This window comes from Coturnix japonica, chromosome 9, assembly GCF_054131305.1.
Source record: "Coturnix japonica strain WE chromosome 9, WE-NBRP24, whole genome shotgun sequence".
Lineage (NCBI taxonomy): Eukaryota > Metazoa > Chordata > Aves > Galliformes > Phasianidae > Coturnix > Coturnix japonica.
Window position 1 is genome coordinate 7587018 of NC_140671.1, and position 19765 is coordinate 7606782.

Here is a 19765-nt window from a genome sequence, read left to right on the forward strand (position 1 = left end):
TAGGACATGCGTGGGATGATATTTAGCTCTAGCAGAACTGCATTAAATGGGTGGCAATTAAAAACAAAGAAACAAGTAAAAAATAACAAAACAAAAATCAACCAAAAACCATGAAAACAGTTTATGTCTCCTTTCTCCTTCAATTATGCATTTGGGTAGAGTGTATAAACTGGAAAGCAGAAGCAGACAGACATGCAACTCAAAATACTTATATATAAAATCTTTTTTTAATCTCCTCTCCATCAAACTGTGCAACCCTGTAGACAATACTGGATAAATGCCATCATCATTGTGTATCGATGTATCCTTCATTGAATATAGTTCTAACAAGGAACAAAGGTTTGGAATCATTAGTGCAAACAAAAAAGAACTAACAAACAGAACTCATTTTTTTATTATTTTACTTCACATAGTTTTGAACCCTACTATTTGCAGAGAATTAAAATAACATGAAAATAACAACTTGTAATTCGTAGTAAATTAATGCAAAGTTGCACCTTTTCATTTGCTTTGTACCATTTGATTGTATTAAGCTGATCTCACTCACTCTCGGATTATGTTGGGTGTAAAACAAGGCTGGACTGCTTCAGTGAGCTCGTCTGCATACATTTCATATCTACCAGTCATCTGCAAAAGGAAATCAAAGCTTCAGTTCCGTTAGCTATGAAAATATGTCCATAAAAAAGCAATATCTACCATGTGTTTGTTTCTTAATGTAGGCATAATAGTTAACTGACTTAAATAGTAAGATGAGAATTCAGTCAAAAAGCAAACCCTCCAAAGTGAAAGTCCTTCAAGTCTGCTGACTTAAGGCTGTGTTTTAACATCCTGGATAGCTGAAAGCTGAAGGTGAAAATCAGGCTTGCTTTTTTACTCATCAACAACATTCACTTTTAAGTCAGTTATGTCAAGGATACAAAAGGAGCGTACCTACAATTTATGTCTTTGTATGATGTCCTTGACAACTGATTCAACCAACTGCCAGCAGCAGGTGTGCATATGCATCACTGAGGGGATTTGGTTACTCTCAGTTCATCCGTTAGTAGTACAAGATATTGTTGATTTGGATGATGAGTTATAGGACAAGCTAGGATACTGGGATACAACACTCTGCATTCTGGTATCCTCTTCCCAAGTGCACAGTCTGCAAAGTGAATTGCTCCTCTCTTGCCAGCATGTAATGAGGACAACCCATATAACTGTTTTGTTGCCAATAAATCTTATATTGATGTGCTACTGATGGCCCATTCGGGTTTCACTGGGTATAAATAGCAGATACTGAGACAAGTTAACTAAGTGCCTAAGCACTACAAAAGGATTTCTGCAGTGGACAAATGATTTTGTATTTCCTTATTCTCCTCATATCAAAGCACTATCTCTGTCTTGGCCACAAATGAGAGGAAAACTATATAGATATCCCCTGTCATGTAAACAAAAGCCACAGCTGTGCCTCATGTGCCAAAAGACCAATGGTGGTAATGCACACCATCAACAGAAAACTGCAACGTGCTGAGAGCACAATTGAATTAAAAATAAAAATAAAATATTCTATACAAGACAGCTAAAGGTCAGTGCTTTGCTTTTAATGCTTTTACTGGGTTTTTTTTGTCTCCTAATCAATACAATTGCTTTTGATTGGATGCCCCTACAATGCTCCATATGCTTCCTGCCACATTACATCTCTGCTCTGCAAAGATGGCTTAAGATTTCAGTTGTAAAGCATAACTAAATAAATGCCTGCACGACTCAGAAGCCAAGGGATTTCACTGCACAATTTAAGCCCATTAGGCCAACCACCATATGCCTACCACGTACCTGCAACACATCACATGCAATTCTGTACAGAAAAGGACCTAACACTGCTTTACCATTTAATGCCTATATACAGATGAGCAGTGCTCACAGAGAAATTTGGCTCTAAGAACTGATTAACTAAAACATCAAGATTGTTTGCAAATTATTATCTATTTTATATACTTGAGGTGGGAACAACTTAAATGAGCACTTAAATGCTGCTGGAGGAGGTACTCCAAATTCATAGAACAATAGAATCAAGGACAGAAAAGTCCTCCAAGATCCTCTAATGCAACCATCCACCTACCACCTACATAACCCAAATTAGCTTTGGCTGAGAATTCAAAACATCTAAGCCATGTTAAACCACACAGAAAGACTTGCAATTGCCTTGATCTGGTTGAGATTAACTCAAAAGCATATCAGGACGCTTCAAAGAAACTATGCTTCTTTTTCCTCTGTAGCACGTGCATGTCCACAAATCCAGAAAGTTATCATTTTGCACATACACAAAGGTAAGCTCTTCATTTCAAGGCTATTGCCTTGGTTTCCCTGAATTTGACTATTCCCTTTCTGTATCCATTTATACCTTTAGCCTCCACAACATCCTCAAAACCATTCTATTCTTTCCACAGTTTAAGCCGTGGGTTGCTGAAGGAAGGCTGCCTTTTAACTGCTGTAATGCTACACGACTGCTAGGAAAGCTTATTTGCTCTAATACCATACATGAATTGTTCTTAAAAACAGGCATTTCTTTATATTTAGGCTTACCTTAAAATTCCATTTGTCACTGACTTGTCTGCAAAGATTTAAATCCATCTCTACGACAAGAAGTCCATCCTGAGTACGAGAGAGTCCCGGGGTCCTGCTGCCATCTGGTGCAGCTACGTAACTTGAGCCATAGAAATGGCCCAAGTCATGGTGTGCTTAAAGAAATGTTTAATAAACATGTAATGTTTGCAAATAACTACACAACTTCACATGCAGTTCCCCATAGTACTCGGTTCTATTTCCTGTGGCTGTCCCTTTGCAGCGCTTCAAGCAGTATCTCATCCCAAGCAGTTTACAGCACAATCCTAAGATAACTGCAAGTTTGACCTTTAGTTATTTTTCATGTACAGTACAGCTTTCAAATCTATCAAACAAATAGAAAAAAACAACTAACTTCATTGCTTCTAAATAATGCATGATGCTTTCCCATTACTAAGCCACTACACTAAATGCCTAAATAAATAAAAAATGAAAGCAAAAATTTAATTGAATGCTAATTGTCAAATAATAAACTTCCAAAACAGTCAGAGATGCACACATTTAATTTTTAATACAAGACCTGAGGTGAAAGCATGGAAATTTGAGGCAGGAAAAAATTGTACTTCATACTGTACAGCTCCAAACTGTGCCAACTATCAGCCATACACACTGCATGACCATATATTGGATATCACTAACCTTGATGCAGCTGCATCTCTTTCTTATTAATTATAATCAGTTGGTTTTCTTTGGTTTCTCAACCAGTCCTTACTTGGAAGTTAAGAAAAACGGAATAGAATTAGCCAAGAATATTTCTGCATAGAAAACCATTCAGACCAGTTTTCCACCAGCCACGACACAGATGTTGCTTCTAAATCACTTTCATGTAATTATAAGCTTTTCTTTAACCCCTAACGGATTTATGAATCAGGGCAAAATAGGTTGGCATGTGATGCAGGCTGGTGCTATTAAGGTTAATGACCTGAAACCTGTATGACAGATTAATTTGTGGGATTTCTGTCTTCCAGTCCTACAGCACTGCCTTGACTCCAACACTTAGCCCTCTGCAAACATATAGGGACATCATGTAGGAACTACTGACCACACACCATGGTACAACTACCTTTCATTGGAAGTGCTTCTCCTCTACAGCTTACAAAGCAGCGGTCTTAAGTATGGCTAACATAGCTGTCATGGGATAGACACTTGTAAGAGAGCTCTCGTTCTTCAGACTACACAATAAGTTATTAGCAAGCACTGCATGCAATTTCTGAACATACCTTTTCCACCATCCCCAGAAGTAAAGGCGTTTTTGTAGTATTCCTGTAAACAAGAAGGAATCCATAGGTGGCAGTATAGATCCATTTCATTCCAGAAAACCTCACTAGTTTCCCAGGTCTATTGTGGAAGTTTATCTATTAAAACCTTCCTGGATCACCTAAGGGAGCCACCAGGGGGGCTTACTTCCTATGGTGGGACTAGAGATCATTACATTTTAGTACCACTGTCTGTTGTTCGCACATGTTGGGAAACATGCCTCACCACAACTCTAAGAAGGGCAAAAGATGAAACATTTAATCACATTCTTACAGGTGACAGAATGTGGCAAAGATGTTTGCATAACTGCAGGAACAAGTATGGATTTCTGCAAAGAACCTTATAAAAGAACATGGGATATTTGGATGAATCTAAAGGCAGGAATGACCTGTTGTTTGCAACATTATTTCTGATTATAGCATTTCTGTGTCCAGAAAGAGGTAGAACCTGGATAACAGCAAACAGCAGTGGGCACTGACTTGAGGTTATGCCTCATATTCAGTCCTTCTGGCTAAAACAATTGTCATATTGCCACAGAAACTAGGGGAATTAGCAACAGGGGTGAGTGCTGATTACAAAGAAAACAGATTCCAGAGTAGGAATCAGCTGCAACAAGAAGTTGAGCTGCCAGCAACAAGGCAGCTCTCAGTCACTGAACCACTGCTCCTCTTCGTATTAGAAACACTGAGTGAAGGGGCCTTACACAGTAGAGGAATCTAGGTGTTCTCATGCTGTTCATTATCTTCAGTTGAATTATGCCAAAATACTTGAATTATGAAATGAAATAAAGCAACGATACATACTGTTCCCACTCTGTTGATGGGACACGTAAAGCAGTGATTAGCTATGGCAGCATTTCGTGCTTCAATTGGCCACAGGGACTCACTGCAATACACAGAAAAGAAGGTCGGTAATCACTGTCTCCTGCAGAGCTAGACTGAGATTAAGTGTACAGCATTGCACATTTTCTGTCAAAAAAGCCAAAGTTGCTACTGAGTCCAACCCTGCTCAATAATCAGAATCTCCTGAAATTTACATAAAACCAAGAACTGAGAAATAAGGAATAAAACAGCTCTTTCTCTTTCACAATCCTCTGCCTATTTTCCAACAGGTGCTTCATATATGATTGATGATTAGAACAAAAACAGTCCTCTTTTCATTAAATAGTTTGATGCACAGTTATCAGACTGGTAAATAGGAGGTCTGGAACTACTCAGAGCTCCAAATCATCTGGCATTTACCTGCCAGATTCTGTGCACAAAGACAAGGTGCAGGGTACTCCAGGTGCAAGTGTCTGCCATTAATCTTCCAGTCAGATTCAAGAATCTTACTTGAGAAGGTCATGGGACTGATTGAAAGGAGCTGCTTTATTGCTTTGAGTCTGGCAGCCAGTTCTTCTAAGAAAAAGGGATTTTATTGAAAAGCTCCAGCAAATTACAATTTCACAGAAGAAATCAGATAGGAAGAAAAGGCCATAGACAAGAAGCTACCCCCTGAGACAGTTTCCTACATAGGTCTCAAGAGTCCTCTTCCTGCAATAAAAATTATGCACTTAAAAACAATCAAGTGAAAGCCAATAATTAGGAGAGCCTGAAGCACCCAGAGTACCAATCAAGTGCTGCATGACCACAGGGTAACCTCCATTTGCTCTCCTCTTAATGGGATGTAAGTAGTCAAACATCACAAACATTATTCTAGTCGGGAGATGAATGCCTCAAAAGCATTCTGCATTCATGGAAGTCTTTTCAAAGGGCATTTTCAAATATTATGTAGCCTAAATGAGTTCCTAACTTTTACATTAAAAATTACTAAGGGCAGTTTCAATGACAGACAATGAAGACTATTTGGTACCACACTTACTGGCTCCCAGGTGAAGGATGCACAGTCACCTGGCCAGCTAAACCTGACTGTAAATTAATTAGCCTATCATAAGGCAAAAATATTATGTAGCCAATCTAAATGTTGTTAGCTTTCAGAAGATCAGGTGGATGCTGGTTAACTATCTCAGAGACCAAACACCCACAGATGAGCAACTAAAGAAGAGAATCAGTGACTGCAAACAGATTGATAGACCAAAATCTCAGATGGAGAAGAATGCAGAATCCTTCACGAAGGCAGAACATGGAGGTGGTATTTCTAATTACAAAACCTCTACAAAGTGCCCCTGGGACCCCAATGAGGAGCTCAGAAATTCAGTTAAATGAGACATTATGTAAGTGCCTAAAGCAACTTGTTTGTCACCTGAGTGTTCCGATGGTGGCTGAAGGGTTAAAGATGATCTCTGCTCCATTCAAACTGTACATGAGCCAGTTCAGCGGGTGATGGCGCCCATAACAAATATTCACAGCAATTGTTCCAAACTGTGTCTGAAATACTGGGTGTCCTGTATTGCCTTCCATGTAATAAGTAGACTAGGAAAAAGTATAAATAAATACATAAATAAATGGATCAAAAATCGAAAGCAGACTTGTTAAAAAAAAAGAAAAAAGAAAGAAAGAAAGAAAGACCTCCAACACTGCTTTGATACATCACAGCTTCCAGTCACTAGCTTCAAGTTATGAGATCATAAGCAAGGACAAAGCTTTTCATTTCTTACTCACTGCAATGAATAGTCAGTAAGAAGTGGCTCTAAGATCTACCGAGATCCAATTCAAGGTCCCTTCTGCCTCCCTTCATAGTACACCCTCAGCACCATCTGACTTACACATCAAACTGAAATCAACCCACATATTTCCAAACTTGAGGCATATCTCTTAGTACTCTCAACCACATAACAAAATCTTCCTAAGTCATTACAACCCTCTGAAATCTCATTAGAAAGAGAGAAGATACGCTCTGTTTCAAAGAACAAGGAATTGTTTTTACTTTAATCTGTTATATACTTACACGAAATGTTTCTATGAATAGCCCAGGTAATATCAGTGTATGGCTAAAATTACTTATTTACATTTCCTATATGATAATTGCTAACAGGAGGTTGGGAACAACTACCAGGAAAATCACAGGATAAATCCACAGAACACTCCTTATAGAAACTGGAGCCAATTGCTGGCTTAAAAGATCTCATTTACCATATGCTGCAAACTTCTGTCTCATAACATCAAACATTCCCATACAGTAAGTTATGCACCAATTCCTGTAAAAGACACTGGTAAAGGCAAGGGTAGGGCGTGATTAACAGCTATCAAGAGAGACAAACTCTAAAGGAAACCTGCAGAAACAGACACGGGGGAAAGGTATGTGTGGAGTTACTGAAAGCTGCCTGCTTAGTGTACAGTGGTAATCAAAAAGCCAAGAAAATCTCAGGCATTTGAAATGAAGAAGAAAACATAGTCCTGCTGGTTTACATGAATTCTCCACGCCCACACCTTGAGTAGGCTGGGCAGTTCAAGCGCTTCCATCTCAGTGAGGATATATTGGAGATGGAGTAAGCTAAGTTGACTGAAATGACGAAGGGAATGGCACAGCTGCCTTTTGAGGAGCAACTAGAAAGGCTACACTTCTTTGATCTGTAGATAGAAGGCTGAGGGTGATTATGAATGCGATTTACAGCTTCACAAAGGCAGTAGATAAGATGAATACAGTAAACCCAGCAGAGCAGCAGCAGCAGCCACTGAAATAACACTCGTATCTGATTTAAGCCAAAATAATTACATTTAAGCAGCTGGCAGCACACTTTTAGAATGTGCTTCTATGAGTCTGTGAAAGTAAGGATGTCTGTTGATACTGGAAATGTTGAAGAGGCCAGTTATTGCTAACAGTATCCCTTTGTGACGATCTCAGAGACAGCAAAGCAAGTGTATAATCCAATAGTTTGACACAGTGAAGCTCTTACCATACAAAGAAAGGTGCACTGTAAAGCAGTTTTTATTGAGACTGTCCACTGTACTAACTGCTGCCACTGGTGTTGAAGGAAACTGAAACACAACATCTGACCTAACATGAGTAAGCACAGTTATTACAAGGGAACAACCAGGGTCTCATCTAAGTGTGCGAGAATGGCATGATGAAAGTGGCCAAGAGTCCTGTTCTGAAGGAAAGGTGGGCTAGAGGCTCACTGTGCCCAGTAAATGGGACAGGCTCTGATTTCTTATCAGCTCTCATGAAATCACGCAGCCCCTTGGGCACAGATCTCATCTACTTTGATGTGCTTAGAGAGCATGCCATGTACTGGGCACTCACATAACCCTCTCTCAAAAGAATTTTGCCAGTAGAATATATTTCCATTTTTATTTCTATTCTCAGTTTTCCTTTATTACAAGAGGAGAAGAAAAACAACGTTATTGCTTCAGGGAATTCATCAGTTCTTATCTTTATTCTCCACCAGAGGTCACAATCATCTCCGCAGCAACAAACCATGATGTCTCAAAAAGAGTTGATTTTTGTTTATTTATATGTCCTCCCACACATGGAAGAATAGGTTAGAGACCAGTCTCTTTTCCCCATCCATTTAGTTCTCACTGATTCATCAAGAATGATCTTTACAAGGATCCTTTCCCAATCTGCTCCACACAGACAAGCCATAAAAAAAATCATTTCAAATTCAACCCCTTCCTTGGGGGTTAGCTTTGTTGATAAAGAACAAAACATCAAGATAACAGAGCTGAGCATAATCTTTCCCCATAGTCTCATCTGTTGCTAAAATTCCTCTATCAGATTTGCTCGGCTCCAAAGAAAATGGACTTAATGCTCCTCTATCAAGAAATGTTGAATCATTATAGTGTACTGGCAATATAATAGATTGCTTTGTGATAATTCTTTAATTTAGAATTATGCAAAATACTCAGTGAAACCACGTTCATACTTCATGTGGAAAAGTAAAAGAAATGTTTAACTTTTAGAGTTCCTTTCTTTTGTTAGTTTTGTAGATATAAACACAAATATTATTGCAACCTGTTGATGCTCCACAACCCACTGTCTAGATACTGTTTTACTAAAAGGCAACTCCAATAAAATAATAACAAAAATCAACATAATTACTAAAGATTGTAGCCAATGCTGGTGATTGACAGACCTGTGCAAGAAATCTGCTGTGAGGAAACCTATTAACATCCTCCTTTGAAGAAAGCCAGACCAGTCTGACCAGGCCTAGGGGACCAAATCAACTTCCAGAGGATTCCGAATACAAAGCTTCAAGACAAAATACCTTTCAAAATAAGTAAGTCTCGATTCTGAAGCCTCACTTCAGTGCATTCTGACAGGCAACAACAGTAACTGCAAGCATACACACAGCAGGTCTTTGAAGAAAGGGCTCTGTTAATCACTCACTTTAGCTGACAAGGAGAGATTAAGTGAGGTAAAACAATGTATTCTAGATTTTAGGTTAATTTTTAATCCTGAATTTTCTTCTGATAATTCTATGGATGGATAAACTCATTTCAGTCAGGTTCTTTCAATACTGCCTTCGCTAGTTTAGTTTCTGAAGCTGATTCTGGTGAAGAGCCTTAAAAACTCATGTGGATTTCACTGGAAATAATGTGATTAGTGAACAGAAGGTACCATAAATCAGAAACGCAATAAAAAATGTAATGAATTAGGAGATTTCTCAGAGAGAATGAAAGATCAGGTCCATAAATAATCCATAAAATGATCCATAAAACAAATGCTCTTCAAATTAAAGCAGGTTTGACATGCTTACAAGTAAAAACTGAGCCAACGATGCACAACTAACAGAAAGAAGCTGTGATTAAAAAAAAAAAAAAAGTTTCTTTTTAAAGGATCCTCAATTTTTTTTTGTTGTTTCCATGAGGCAAAGAAGAGTACATGACACAGATACAATGTCTGTGCTTTACCATTTATTACACTGTACTTCTGATAAATTATCTACATATATTTTTACCCGAGGAAAAAACAGTGTGATGCTGAGCAAACCACATTCTATAACTATGTCACATTTCCTGCCAATACGACTGATTCAATACGTGGTGACACAGACAGGAGCTGCATGGTAAGACTAGCTTGATGATCACACTACTGAACCTTACCTCATTGAAATCTCCAACTCTTGGAATATGATTTTTCCTGCTTTTGCCAAGGACAGCTCCTGAGTTAGAAATAACCACTGCAGTATTCCACAAAGTTCCTCCATGTACTTCATCTCGCTCCAGGATTGGAGATACCACAACCATATTATACTTCTTTGCCAGCTGCACAAATGAACACAATTCCACTATTACACACAATCCTGTGGTGATTAATTATTTTCACTTGTTCATTCAGAAGCATTAAAAGACATTTTCATCTTGTGCATTGCTTTGACCGTGCTGAAAGGTTCATGCTTAACCTATGCCAGCATGCCAGTATTGTCATAACTTCCCTTATCAAAGATGGATACATCAGAGTGAGCTTTTCACCTGAATCCTTCAGCTAGAAATACAAAGTACCAAGTATCCTACCTACAACGCTCAAGCCGTGGAGCTGAACTGAATCAATTCAAACATTCAATGGGAGATTGATCCCACTCCCATTCTTTCACTCATATATATTTAACACCACAGCTATCTGAAACCTATTTTGAAAATATAGAAAAATTTTAAACACTGCTATAAATGAAGGGTTAGTGTTAAAGAACATAGGTGCAAGTAAGACACAGCACCTTCTGACTGTCAGTTTACTAACATATTGTCACCTTACCTTCAAACTTCTTTTTGTATTTATCCAAATAAATAATATCAGGATGAAAAAAAAAATAAAGTATAACATTCAGGAACATTTAAATGGGCCATTTCATATATCTCCCATGGTAAATGGCAGAATTAGCTTAAAAATGAAATACTGAACACAGCTGTGGTTGTCCATGTCTTGGCAAAGGTGAAAACTGATTTCAGAGTATTACAGATTTCTCATAGTTAAAGAAGAAATGTAACCTAATCAGTGGTGGTTATGGATGGACGGGGAAGCTGGGAAGGGTTTGAGGCCATTTGTTCATTTTACCTCTTGACAGAACTTTGTTGTTAGCCCATCCTCTGCTGACTCAGCAAATTCAGTCCAAGGAAGCTTCTCTCTTGTACAAAAAGCAAAGGGCATGGCTGCACGACATGAACGCATGGCAACATTTACAAGAGTGTTCACGTTGCTCAAAAAATACAGAGGTGTTTCTGTTTCCATGAATGCAGATAAAAATCAAACACTTCCAAATGAATTCAACTGTTTTCTTTGTTTAAAGGAAAAAGCTATTTAAAAATATTTTTAGAAAGGATGAGGAGTTTTGGAAACACACAGACCAAAGCAGAAGAGAAACAATGTGCTTAGTGAAGACTGTCTTACTGGAAGTAAAGATCCAAAATAAACCCCTGTCATGAGAGCACACTTCGTGTGAACAACCCACTGTCACAATTTAGACCTTCATTTTCATTCTGGCCTCTAGAACCCACTTAGCCTCAAATGCTCTGCTTTAATTAAGATTAGATTTATTTATTTCTAAAGTATCTGCCTAGATGAAACAAGGTTTTAGAAGGAAAAATATGAGGAAAAGATCACAAAGGGTAACATGATGCATGCCTATAAATATTACCATTGTAGCAAATCCAGTCTTCAGCATAACAGACTTCACGGATATACTCTATATAGTTCTGCCAACAAAGATTCTTTGTATTTTTTTGTTGTTGTTTTGTTTTTTAATTATTATTATTATGACATTTCTCTCAGAAATCAAACCAGTAATATTTAACTATTATACTATGAAGATGTCTGCTGTATGCTTCAAAGGCATAAATCCAGTTGAAACAGAAGGAATGTGACCTCTGACAAACTACAAAGAATTAGAGCAAATACTCACTCCAAGCCTCCTGGAAACAAATGATGTTGACCCCACACATTGCAGCTACTTCCACAATCTCCTCAATTCGTCTGTGCAGTGCGGCCACCTAATTGCAAGAAGCATCATAACTCACTTGTGCAGTAATATCCTGGTTCCACAAACTTTGCTCACATTATTATTATTATTTTATATTGTTCTATACTTAGTCCCTTTGCTTTCAGAGGGAATAAGTCAAGAAGTCAACGTTCCTAAAAGAATCAGGACCTAAAGAGCTGGATATAGATTTTATTTTAAAAAGAATTTAGATGCTGAAAATAGAAAGAGCCAGCTACTAGAATCCTAGTTCCATGGTTACAGCACCTAAATATATGGCATTTCATTGCTGACTGCCTAGTAAACGGGTAAAAGCCTGAAAAGAATCAGCAAAAAAATGTATTTTCATTGGTCATTGTAAACAGTGCAGAAGAGTGTTATGTAAGTCTGAATTCAAATTCAAGTACTCAGAAACTTAAAACAGGAGGTAAAGACAGTCAGTTTCTGCAGTTATCTTTGAATCCTGCTGAAACACGTGGATCATGGACACTCTCTATGGGTTATTAACTCCAAACTATTTTTTCAGTCCCTCTATCCTAAGAGTTAAGTAGATCATTACCAAGAAAAAAACATCAAAGCACTTATTAATTAGTCAAAACACATTGTTTCAAACTGTTCTTTTCTTTCAGTGTTCCTGTTAACGTAGGTGTTGTGCTTTGCATTGATACTTTCATGTCCCAAACAAGTGAATACCACAGAAGTCAGCAGTGACCTACAAACACAACAGCTGTACAGCTATTTAAATGCTTACCTACTAGTTGCTAATGGAGAACCATTTGCAAAACTGGTACCTTTTTCATAGATGCTACAAAGAATCCACAAACACGATCCACATCCCAAATTAATCTGTTTGCTCTCATGATATGCAGCCTTTCCAAAACAAATTGCCTTGCAGATGTTTTGTCCCATTCTATGCACAATGCATAGAATAATGCATTAATGAATAATGCACAAAGATTTATTAATCCATATTTGTTCTAAGGGATTTTCCTATAAGGGAAAGCTTTCCAATTAAAACAAGTACAGCACCGTGGTTTCCACAGCTTGCCACTTCTTTTGGTTTCAGGTAAACCCTTTTTCTGTTTCATTTTAGAGGCAATGGCTTTTCATTTACAAACTCCGTGATTAAATATTTAGCTTTGGAAAAACTGCTTGCAGGTTGGGCAATTCACTAAGTAAACACAACAGGAGAGATGGTTCTGAGAAACAATAGAGCTGCATGGGTCACTCAAATTCTTTACACTGTGTCGTTTTGAGATATCCACAGGTCCTATTCTGCCAGACAGCCAGCAGACATTCTGTAATGGAGCTGTAATATCAACATACAGTAAAAGAATAGGTACATGCAAACAGATGGAGTACCTGCACTGCCACAGCTGTGTCAGTGGGAAGAGGAATTTTGTTCTGCACCAGCCCCACTCGAACGATACGCGGCCTTCTCAGTTGCTCCGGAGCAGCATCAAATCCATAGCCCTGTAGTTCAAAATCTCTCTCTTGAGCAGATGATAGAGCAGCCGCTGGCAAGCTAAGTTTTCTGGATTGAAGATGAAACAAAGTCATTTCGAGATAAGATGCACCCCTTTTCTGCAATGCAATGGACCAAAACAATCGCAAATGTCACCTTGCCCTGTGGAGACATTGCTGTTCCACGCTCCTGTGTCACACAGCTGTCGGATATGTGGACTCAGGCAGCAGTCAGGTTGTGTGCAACCTCAGCTCCATGGCAGCAAACACTCAGTCTTTCCCTCTATAACTGTGCTTTTCAGACATTGCTTTTTACTACAGAAATCAAGAAGCGCATGCATACAGACCTGTTTTTTCCCTTCCTCATGTCAGACCCCCACTTTTAGAATCATAAAGGCTGGAAAAGACCTCTCAGATTACATTATCTCACCTCAGGGTCACCCTTCTACAGACCACCCGCCCTTACACTGCCTCCCCCCAATCCCCAGGCTGCCCATCCCCAGTAACACACCTCGTCTCACCCCCATAGAGGATACGCTTCACCTCAGCCAGGTCCTGGGGTGGGATGTGCTTCTCCAGGCACGACTCCACTGACTTCAGCTCTCCCGCCATGGCCTGGTCATTGGGCATATGCAGCGGCTGTTGAGCATGCAGCCCTTTGGACTTTACCCTTGCTGGGTCCTGGTGGCCACTCCCCTTTCTCCCCAGCCTCCCCTCTATGGTGGCCCAGGTTTGCAGCACTGTGGGGGTCAGTGCCCTCAAGTTCTCCAGTTGTTTAACATGAGGTGCCCTAAGGGGTTAAAGAAGTGTGGCTGTGGTCACACCAGGTCACTTCTCACTTCTGGGGCAGCTTCACAGCCTCAGAAATAACTAATCTAAAAGCAGAACATCTTTAGGAGCTTTTTATGATGACAGCATTCAACAAAAAGGCTTAGAAATAGGAAGGAGACCATAAAATGACAATAGTTTTCACGGATGTGTGCGTGCCCATTTTAGTTGCAGTGAGACTCTGATCGTGAGCCAGGAGTAAAAAATAATTTTGCCCTCAAGATGGATTTGAGACCAAATGTCATCAGAAAATCATCCCCAAACTAAAGTTAATGTCTAGTAAAGGCTGGAACACATTAAGGCCTGGATCTAAGAGAAGAGCACCTGAAGAGAAACTGCACATGCCCTACAACAACTTTGCTTCTACCCACTGTCTCCAATGCAGTACTGACCATTGCATCTCCTTCCAGTGCTACTGAAATGCAGAATATCAGTGCTACATTGATTGAAAATAACAGCTACCAAGCCCAGGAATGGGCCACACACATCTAGACACATCACACCAATTGTAAGCACTGTTTGATGAATCTTCTAGAGTATATAACAGTGTTTAGCACTTCACATCTACAGCTGTTTGCTGCTCTCAGTTAAACATTAAACCCTTTAGGACAAAAAAAAAGGAATATCACAGAGAGAGCGTCTAATATTTAACTTTAAACAGAAAGTGCACAGGGACAGTCAGGTGTCATCACGGCATTCTGAGATGTGACTGTGCTTTTTTTAACCCAAATGGTGCAGCAATGCTCATGGTGCAAAGGGCATCACAGTGCTGCAGTGTGAGGAATGGGGCTCCTTGAGGGAGAAGGGGAGTCCTTCAGTCTTTTGGGGAGCATTTCCAAGATCAGCTAAAATTAGGGGTGACAGCACACTAGAAAACAAAAGCAGTGAATATGAAGGAGAAGAAATGCCATCATTTGAAAGGAAGGATCTTTATAAAAGCCTGGATCATTAGCCCATTATGATAGTATTTGTCCTGTAGTCATTGCTGTAGCATCTTTTTGTGACCAAGGTCATGCAGACCTCTTAGTGATTACTTTCCTGCCCCAAACATACTTCTGCAGAGCAATAATAAGCAGTGACTGACAGTTGCATGGTGTTTTCCATTCGATGATCCTAATTTGCTTCAACAGCCAATTTTAAAGGTATGTATCAGTAACATTTTGTTCTATTCACAGCTGGCAGATTTTTAACATTACAGAATGAGATATCAATGCAAAAAAAAAAATTAGGGAAAATAGGAAACCAAGTTAAGTTTGTTTCCTTATCAGCATACTCAGGATGTCAACTAACAAATAAAGCATTTCTGGAGATTCGTGGAAACAAACAGAAGGGCCCGGGTTTCTTTGGGAACTATTCAAATTCTTCTCAGCCTGGACTGCAAATTAAAAGGAAAAATAGCAGGTCTATTTTATATCCAGCTCCTGAAGCAGGTCACATAACTGAACTCTTATCTTCCAGCTTCTATTCTTAGTGTGAACTTTCACTGACTTGTTTGTTTGTAATTTGTTAAAGCGTGCTACATGTAGGAAATGGACTCCAGGGCAATAAAACTGAAGTCCCTGAAAAGAATACTCATGAACAGTCGAGATCTGAAAAAACAGTACATTTCCTGTGCGCCGTATCAACCATCCTGCAACAACATAGCCAAGTCCAGACTGCGTGAACAGGAAATGACAAGCCTAGAATTACTAATAACGATGAAAGGAGATCAGGCTGTTCCATAGGGACTATGCGTATATAAAGGTATAATTCCAGCTAACACAAGAAACCTTCAAAGCACGAAATGTCAGTGTTCATCAGGAAAGTAACCTAATAAAGGAAGATGCCTTCCGTATCCCAGACAAAGCATAATAGAGAGCTCAGATCTAAATCTGAATGTTCCACCTCCGTCGATGCAATTATCTTCTAAGTATGATGTTTGAATCCAGATCTCAATTCTGGTGTTGACTTTGTCAAATCTCTGTATTTAAACTCCTGCCCAATGCTGCATTACCAGGACCAGGGAATTATTTAGTAAAAAACAAAGTTGAACCTTCTAACATGAAGTCAGCCTATGAATAATTTGTTTGGAGGAAAACACATTTTAAAGATCAGAAACATTTTTTTTAAATAAGGGAAAATTCCTACAAAACATTTCATCTCTATTGCCCTCAGGGTGGTCCACAAAGTCAGGCAAGGATTTCAGGACCACATGGGTGTAACATGTACATAAAGAAGTATTTCTGTGCTTCTGAGATGAAGCCCTGCGCTGCACAGTTACCATCTCAGAGTTAAAACTGGGTTTGATAACACTGGATCATTCGCTCTGTGCTATAAGACTGTTCCCAAGAGTTCCTATAAAACCCCACAATAGCACCATGGAATTAGTCTGAAGCACTATGGAGGATGAATTTAAGAGCCAAATATCTAAAGTTCAGGCTAAAGATGGGAAAGACCCAAGAAAAGACTTAAAGTGTCTCCACTGTAACCCAAGATAGGAGTAAAGGCTAAACAGCACCACATACCAGAGCCAGTAGGCAGGACTGAGAAACAGTTTCCTTTCTAAGCTTGCAATACATACATATACACTCTCAGAAGCACTCAGCTCTTTACGAACTGTGCTAATATCATGCAAATTGTGTTTCCAGATACTTTCTTCTGCTGTCATTCCTTTCAATGGGTCACACAAAGTTCCCCAGGGTAGCAAAATAAATAGTGTCCCCAGTGCAATAAGGGGACAATCTGTCTCAGACCGTGCATGGGGTCACGCTGTTTGTTAATAACACCTACCAAGGGATTTAGGTGGACGTGGATCTAGGCATGTCCTGCAAAACCACATGATATTGATGGCCTGTCTAAACTTGCTTTCTAGACACTGCAAGATTCTCCAAAATGACCTTCTACATGTCCCTTTCCTCGTGATCACAAAATAAACTACCGAGTTGTACTGCAAAAAAGATCTCTACATTGCTCTTCCTCAAACACAGATGCCTTTGGTTTATATAGCCATAGACAGCAATTATCTTCAGAGATACCCGATTCAAAACATTTCAAATGCAAACAACAGGCCATAAAGGGTAATTAGGAAGGTTGTAAGAGAGGAAACCTAAACTATAGGGTGAGGGTACATGCTAGCTTCATGCTACTTAATATACAGCTACAGGAAGGAGAGCAGTTGGTAAACTTCCTTGTTCTCCTATAGGTTATATGCAGGTACAGACAAGATGTAGAGGTGCTGCAGTGTTGGGAAATCAGAATTCTCTCTACAAGGATTTCTTGCTACTAACAATACCTTTTATTTTGCCAGGGGATAACAGGGCTGGGGGAGCCTTATACTGTTCACACACAAAGGAATCTTTTACTAATTCCACTTAGATCTTTAGAAGTACTCTTATCAGTTGTAGAAATGGGTCTGCACACGTATTTAATTCAAAATGAAGATAAGGATTTTGATATGAACAAAAAATTAGGGTCTGCGTTTGGATTCCCCCACCTTTCCCATGACTAACAAAGCCACAGGTACAATCACCTATGGAGCAGGAGAGCCAAATGATAAACCTCATGTAGTTGGCCTCATCATCTGCTCTTGGCTTCCTGCCATTCTGAAAGCTGGTGAAGGGGAAGTGGCTGAAGAATGGAGGAAGTTCACTATTGACAATACGTTTTGTCTGCTCTTTGGCATGCCTGGGACCAAAGGAGTCCCTAACCAACCCCTTGTCTGCAGAGCAAAATGTAGGTTTGCAGTCACTTTGCTTGCCTGCTCTTCAATTCAACAAGAAAAGATCAGTTCACAGTTATTACAGTTAACCTACATTTGGAAGAGTTCTCCTGTTGTTAGCACTATTTTATCAAGAAACACTGCTTGCTTGCTTTCACTAAATCACACCTGAAATACATCTGTAAACTAGAAGAGAATCACAAATCGACCACTTTGTCTAATTAAAAAATTTCATTCTACTCTGTAATGTCTGTCTCCCTGGCGCACAGGAAGTGCATTAAAGAGATAATAAACACTCATGAAACACATTTAATGACCTAACATTTAAGAGCAGTGCTCTCATTCATTACTGTAACTTTCTGCTGAATTGTCACCATCGAGATTGCTCACAGGCTCAAAAGGTCAGTGTTATTTTTACTGTTGAAATCACAGAGTCTGGGAAACAACTGTGTGTAAATTGCTGATAAACTGGAACAAAGACAGAGGAGAAAAACACTGAACTTGTAAGAATGCAAGTAAACCAGCAGGAAAGGAGGGGAGGGGAAGAATCTTACAGACAGTTTATTAAAAGAACAAAAGAATAAAATCTGGTGCATTTGTTTTCCACTGGTGCAGGAAGCCCAGACTTTAAGCACTTACTATAAATAGAGAGCTCAAATCCTTCATCAAAGCAGGTAGTAATCCACAACAAAATGAATGAATTTTAGGCATAATCTGGGAAAAGGAAGATACCATTCCCCTCACAGTAGAAGAAGCTTTGTCTAAATTCTTACTGAAATTAGCCACTTCGTAGAGTAAAAGAGCTGGGAAGACAAAGCAGGGCCTGGAACTTGGCATTTTACAATGCAAGATCCTCAGCAAGAATATTGTTAGAGAATGGAATAAACAGTCATCTAAATTAAGATCAAGTAATCAGTTTTTGAGAAAGATGAATTTGAATCTACTGCATGGTGAACCTGAAAACCCTCAAGGAGGTCCATTCTGAGTGGAAACTGTATGTGAACTCCCCACATTTCATAAAATAAGTTCAATAGGGTTGATAGGGATACCATACAGAAAACAGTAGGAACTTTGCAAACATTAAAAGGACGATCTTCAGTCATTTAGTTGTCTATAAAGGGGGTGAATGGAAAGTCATCCCAAATATTCACCTCAGAGCCATCCAAGGTAAAAACAAATGTGGAATACAAGAGACTTAGACTGTCCTTGAGGAGAAAAACAAACAAACACAATAAAGAATTTTAGGAAAGAGAAGTAAATTGTTACTAGATGGCCCCAAAGCTCTAACTCTACAGGCAAGCAGCTCTGGCTAAAAGTTTGGCCAAATGACTCCGTACTTTTAATTGTGTGGGCTTGGGTTTGATGCTATTCAAATTGTCCCTCAATGAGGAAATTTGTTCCAATTGCCCACTGAACCAGATGCTTCATTCTAGGATAGGCACTGAATATTCTTCCAGCAAGTCAAAGCTTGTAAAGAGCAGTCAGTAAAGAGTGGGTAAAGTGGCTTCGGCTGAATTTGTCCTGATGCATACCACCCAACAGACAGGAGCCCAGAATCAAGATTTTAGGCATTCAGAAGCTTCATGTCTGGGCTCATCCACTGACACCCAGTTTGCAAACTTCTGCTTCAAAATAACTTGATTACTTTGAAATTTACTTCCAAGTAAACAGCTTCTTGTTCCACAAAGGGAGTACGCATACATAGTGCTAATGAGGAGTAATATTCCACTTGAACTGCAAACTTTACTGCAGTCCAAATCAGTCGCCCAGTGTAAACAAGCTCTTTCTTCAGAGAAGTGGGAAGATGACAAGCATGAGAAGTTTTAAGGGCAGCTCATGGAGGGGAGATTGTGAGGCCTCAATGGCACATTTGTGTAAGGAAAGCCAGTATCTCTGGCTCACAGCAACATGTGAAATAGGGAAGATAGTTGCAGCTGCATTTGGCAGAAAAACAGTAGTAACCTAAGCTTGACACTATAAATGATGGTTATTGAACCAGCGTCCTCATGAAAAAGCTAGATGTTGGCAAAAGGGCATGAGGAAGACAAAACAGAAGCTTAATT

General features: G+C 39.3%; 1 protein-coding gene across 3 annotated transcripts; it reads right to left on the reverse strand.

The window, feature by feature from the left end:
- Positions 1-384: 384 nt before the first annotated feature.
- Positions 385-13821, reverse strand: UPB1 (beta-ureidopropionase 1). 3 transcript variants are annotated; one of them, XM_015878309.3, is made up of 10 exons: positions 13689-13821; positions 13076-13247; positions 11639-11726; positions 10795-10889; positions 9846-10007; positions 6103-6272; positions 4665-4746; positions 3825-3867; positions 2566-2720; positions 385-627 (listed from the first exon to the last, which is right to left on the reverse strand). In XM_015878309.3, exons 1-10 carry the CDS (start codon positions 13805-13807, stop codon positions 544-546), a joined length of 1170 nt encoding a protein of 389 aa, XP_015733795.2. In that variant the 5' UTR covers positions 13808-13821; the 3' UTR covers positions 385-543. The 3 variants fall into 3 exon arrangements, with proteins under 3 accessions (XP_015733795.2, XP_085365634.1, XP_085365633.1); XM_085509508.1 differs by lacking the exon at positions 10795-10889; XM_085509507.1 differs by lacking the exons at positions 385-627; positions 2566-2720; positions 3825-3867 and adding an exon at positions 4267-4401 and having other exon boundaries at positions 4545-4746.
- Between the last annotated feature and the right edge of the window lie 5944 nt (positions 13822-19765).

What these genes read in the sequence shown, in the direction of transcription:
- UPB1 (XM_015878309.3), bottom strand. Translation starts at nt 13,807, where the DNA reads ATGCCCAATGACCAGGCCATGGCGGGAGAGCTGAAGTCAGTGGAGTCG. An exon ending in ACACAGCTGTGGCAGTGCAG is followed by an intron (nt 11,727 to 13,075) that starts GTACTCCATCTG and finishes TCTTGCAATTAG; the next exon opens with GTGGCCGCACTGCACAGACG. An exon ending in GAGTTGGAGATTTCAATGAG is followed by an intron (nt 6,273 to 9,845) that starts GTAAGGTTCAGT and finishes ACTTTTTCCTAG; the next exon opens with TCTACTTATTACATGGAAGG.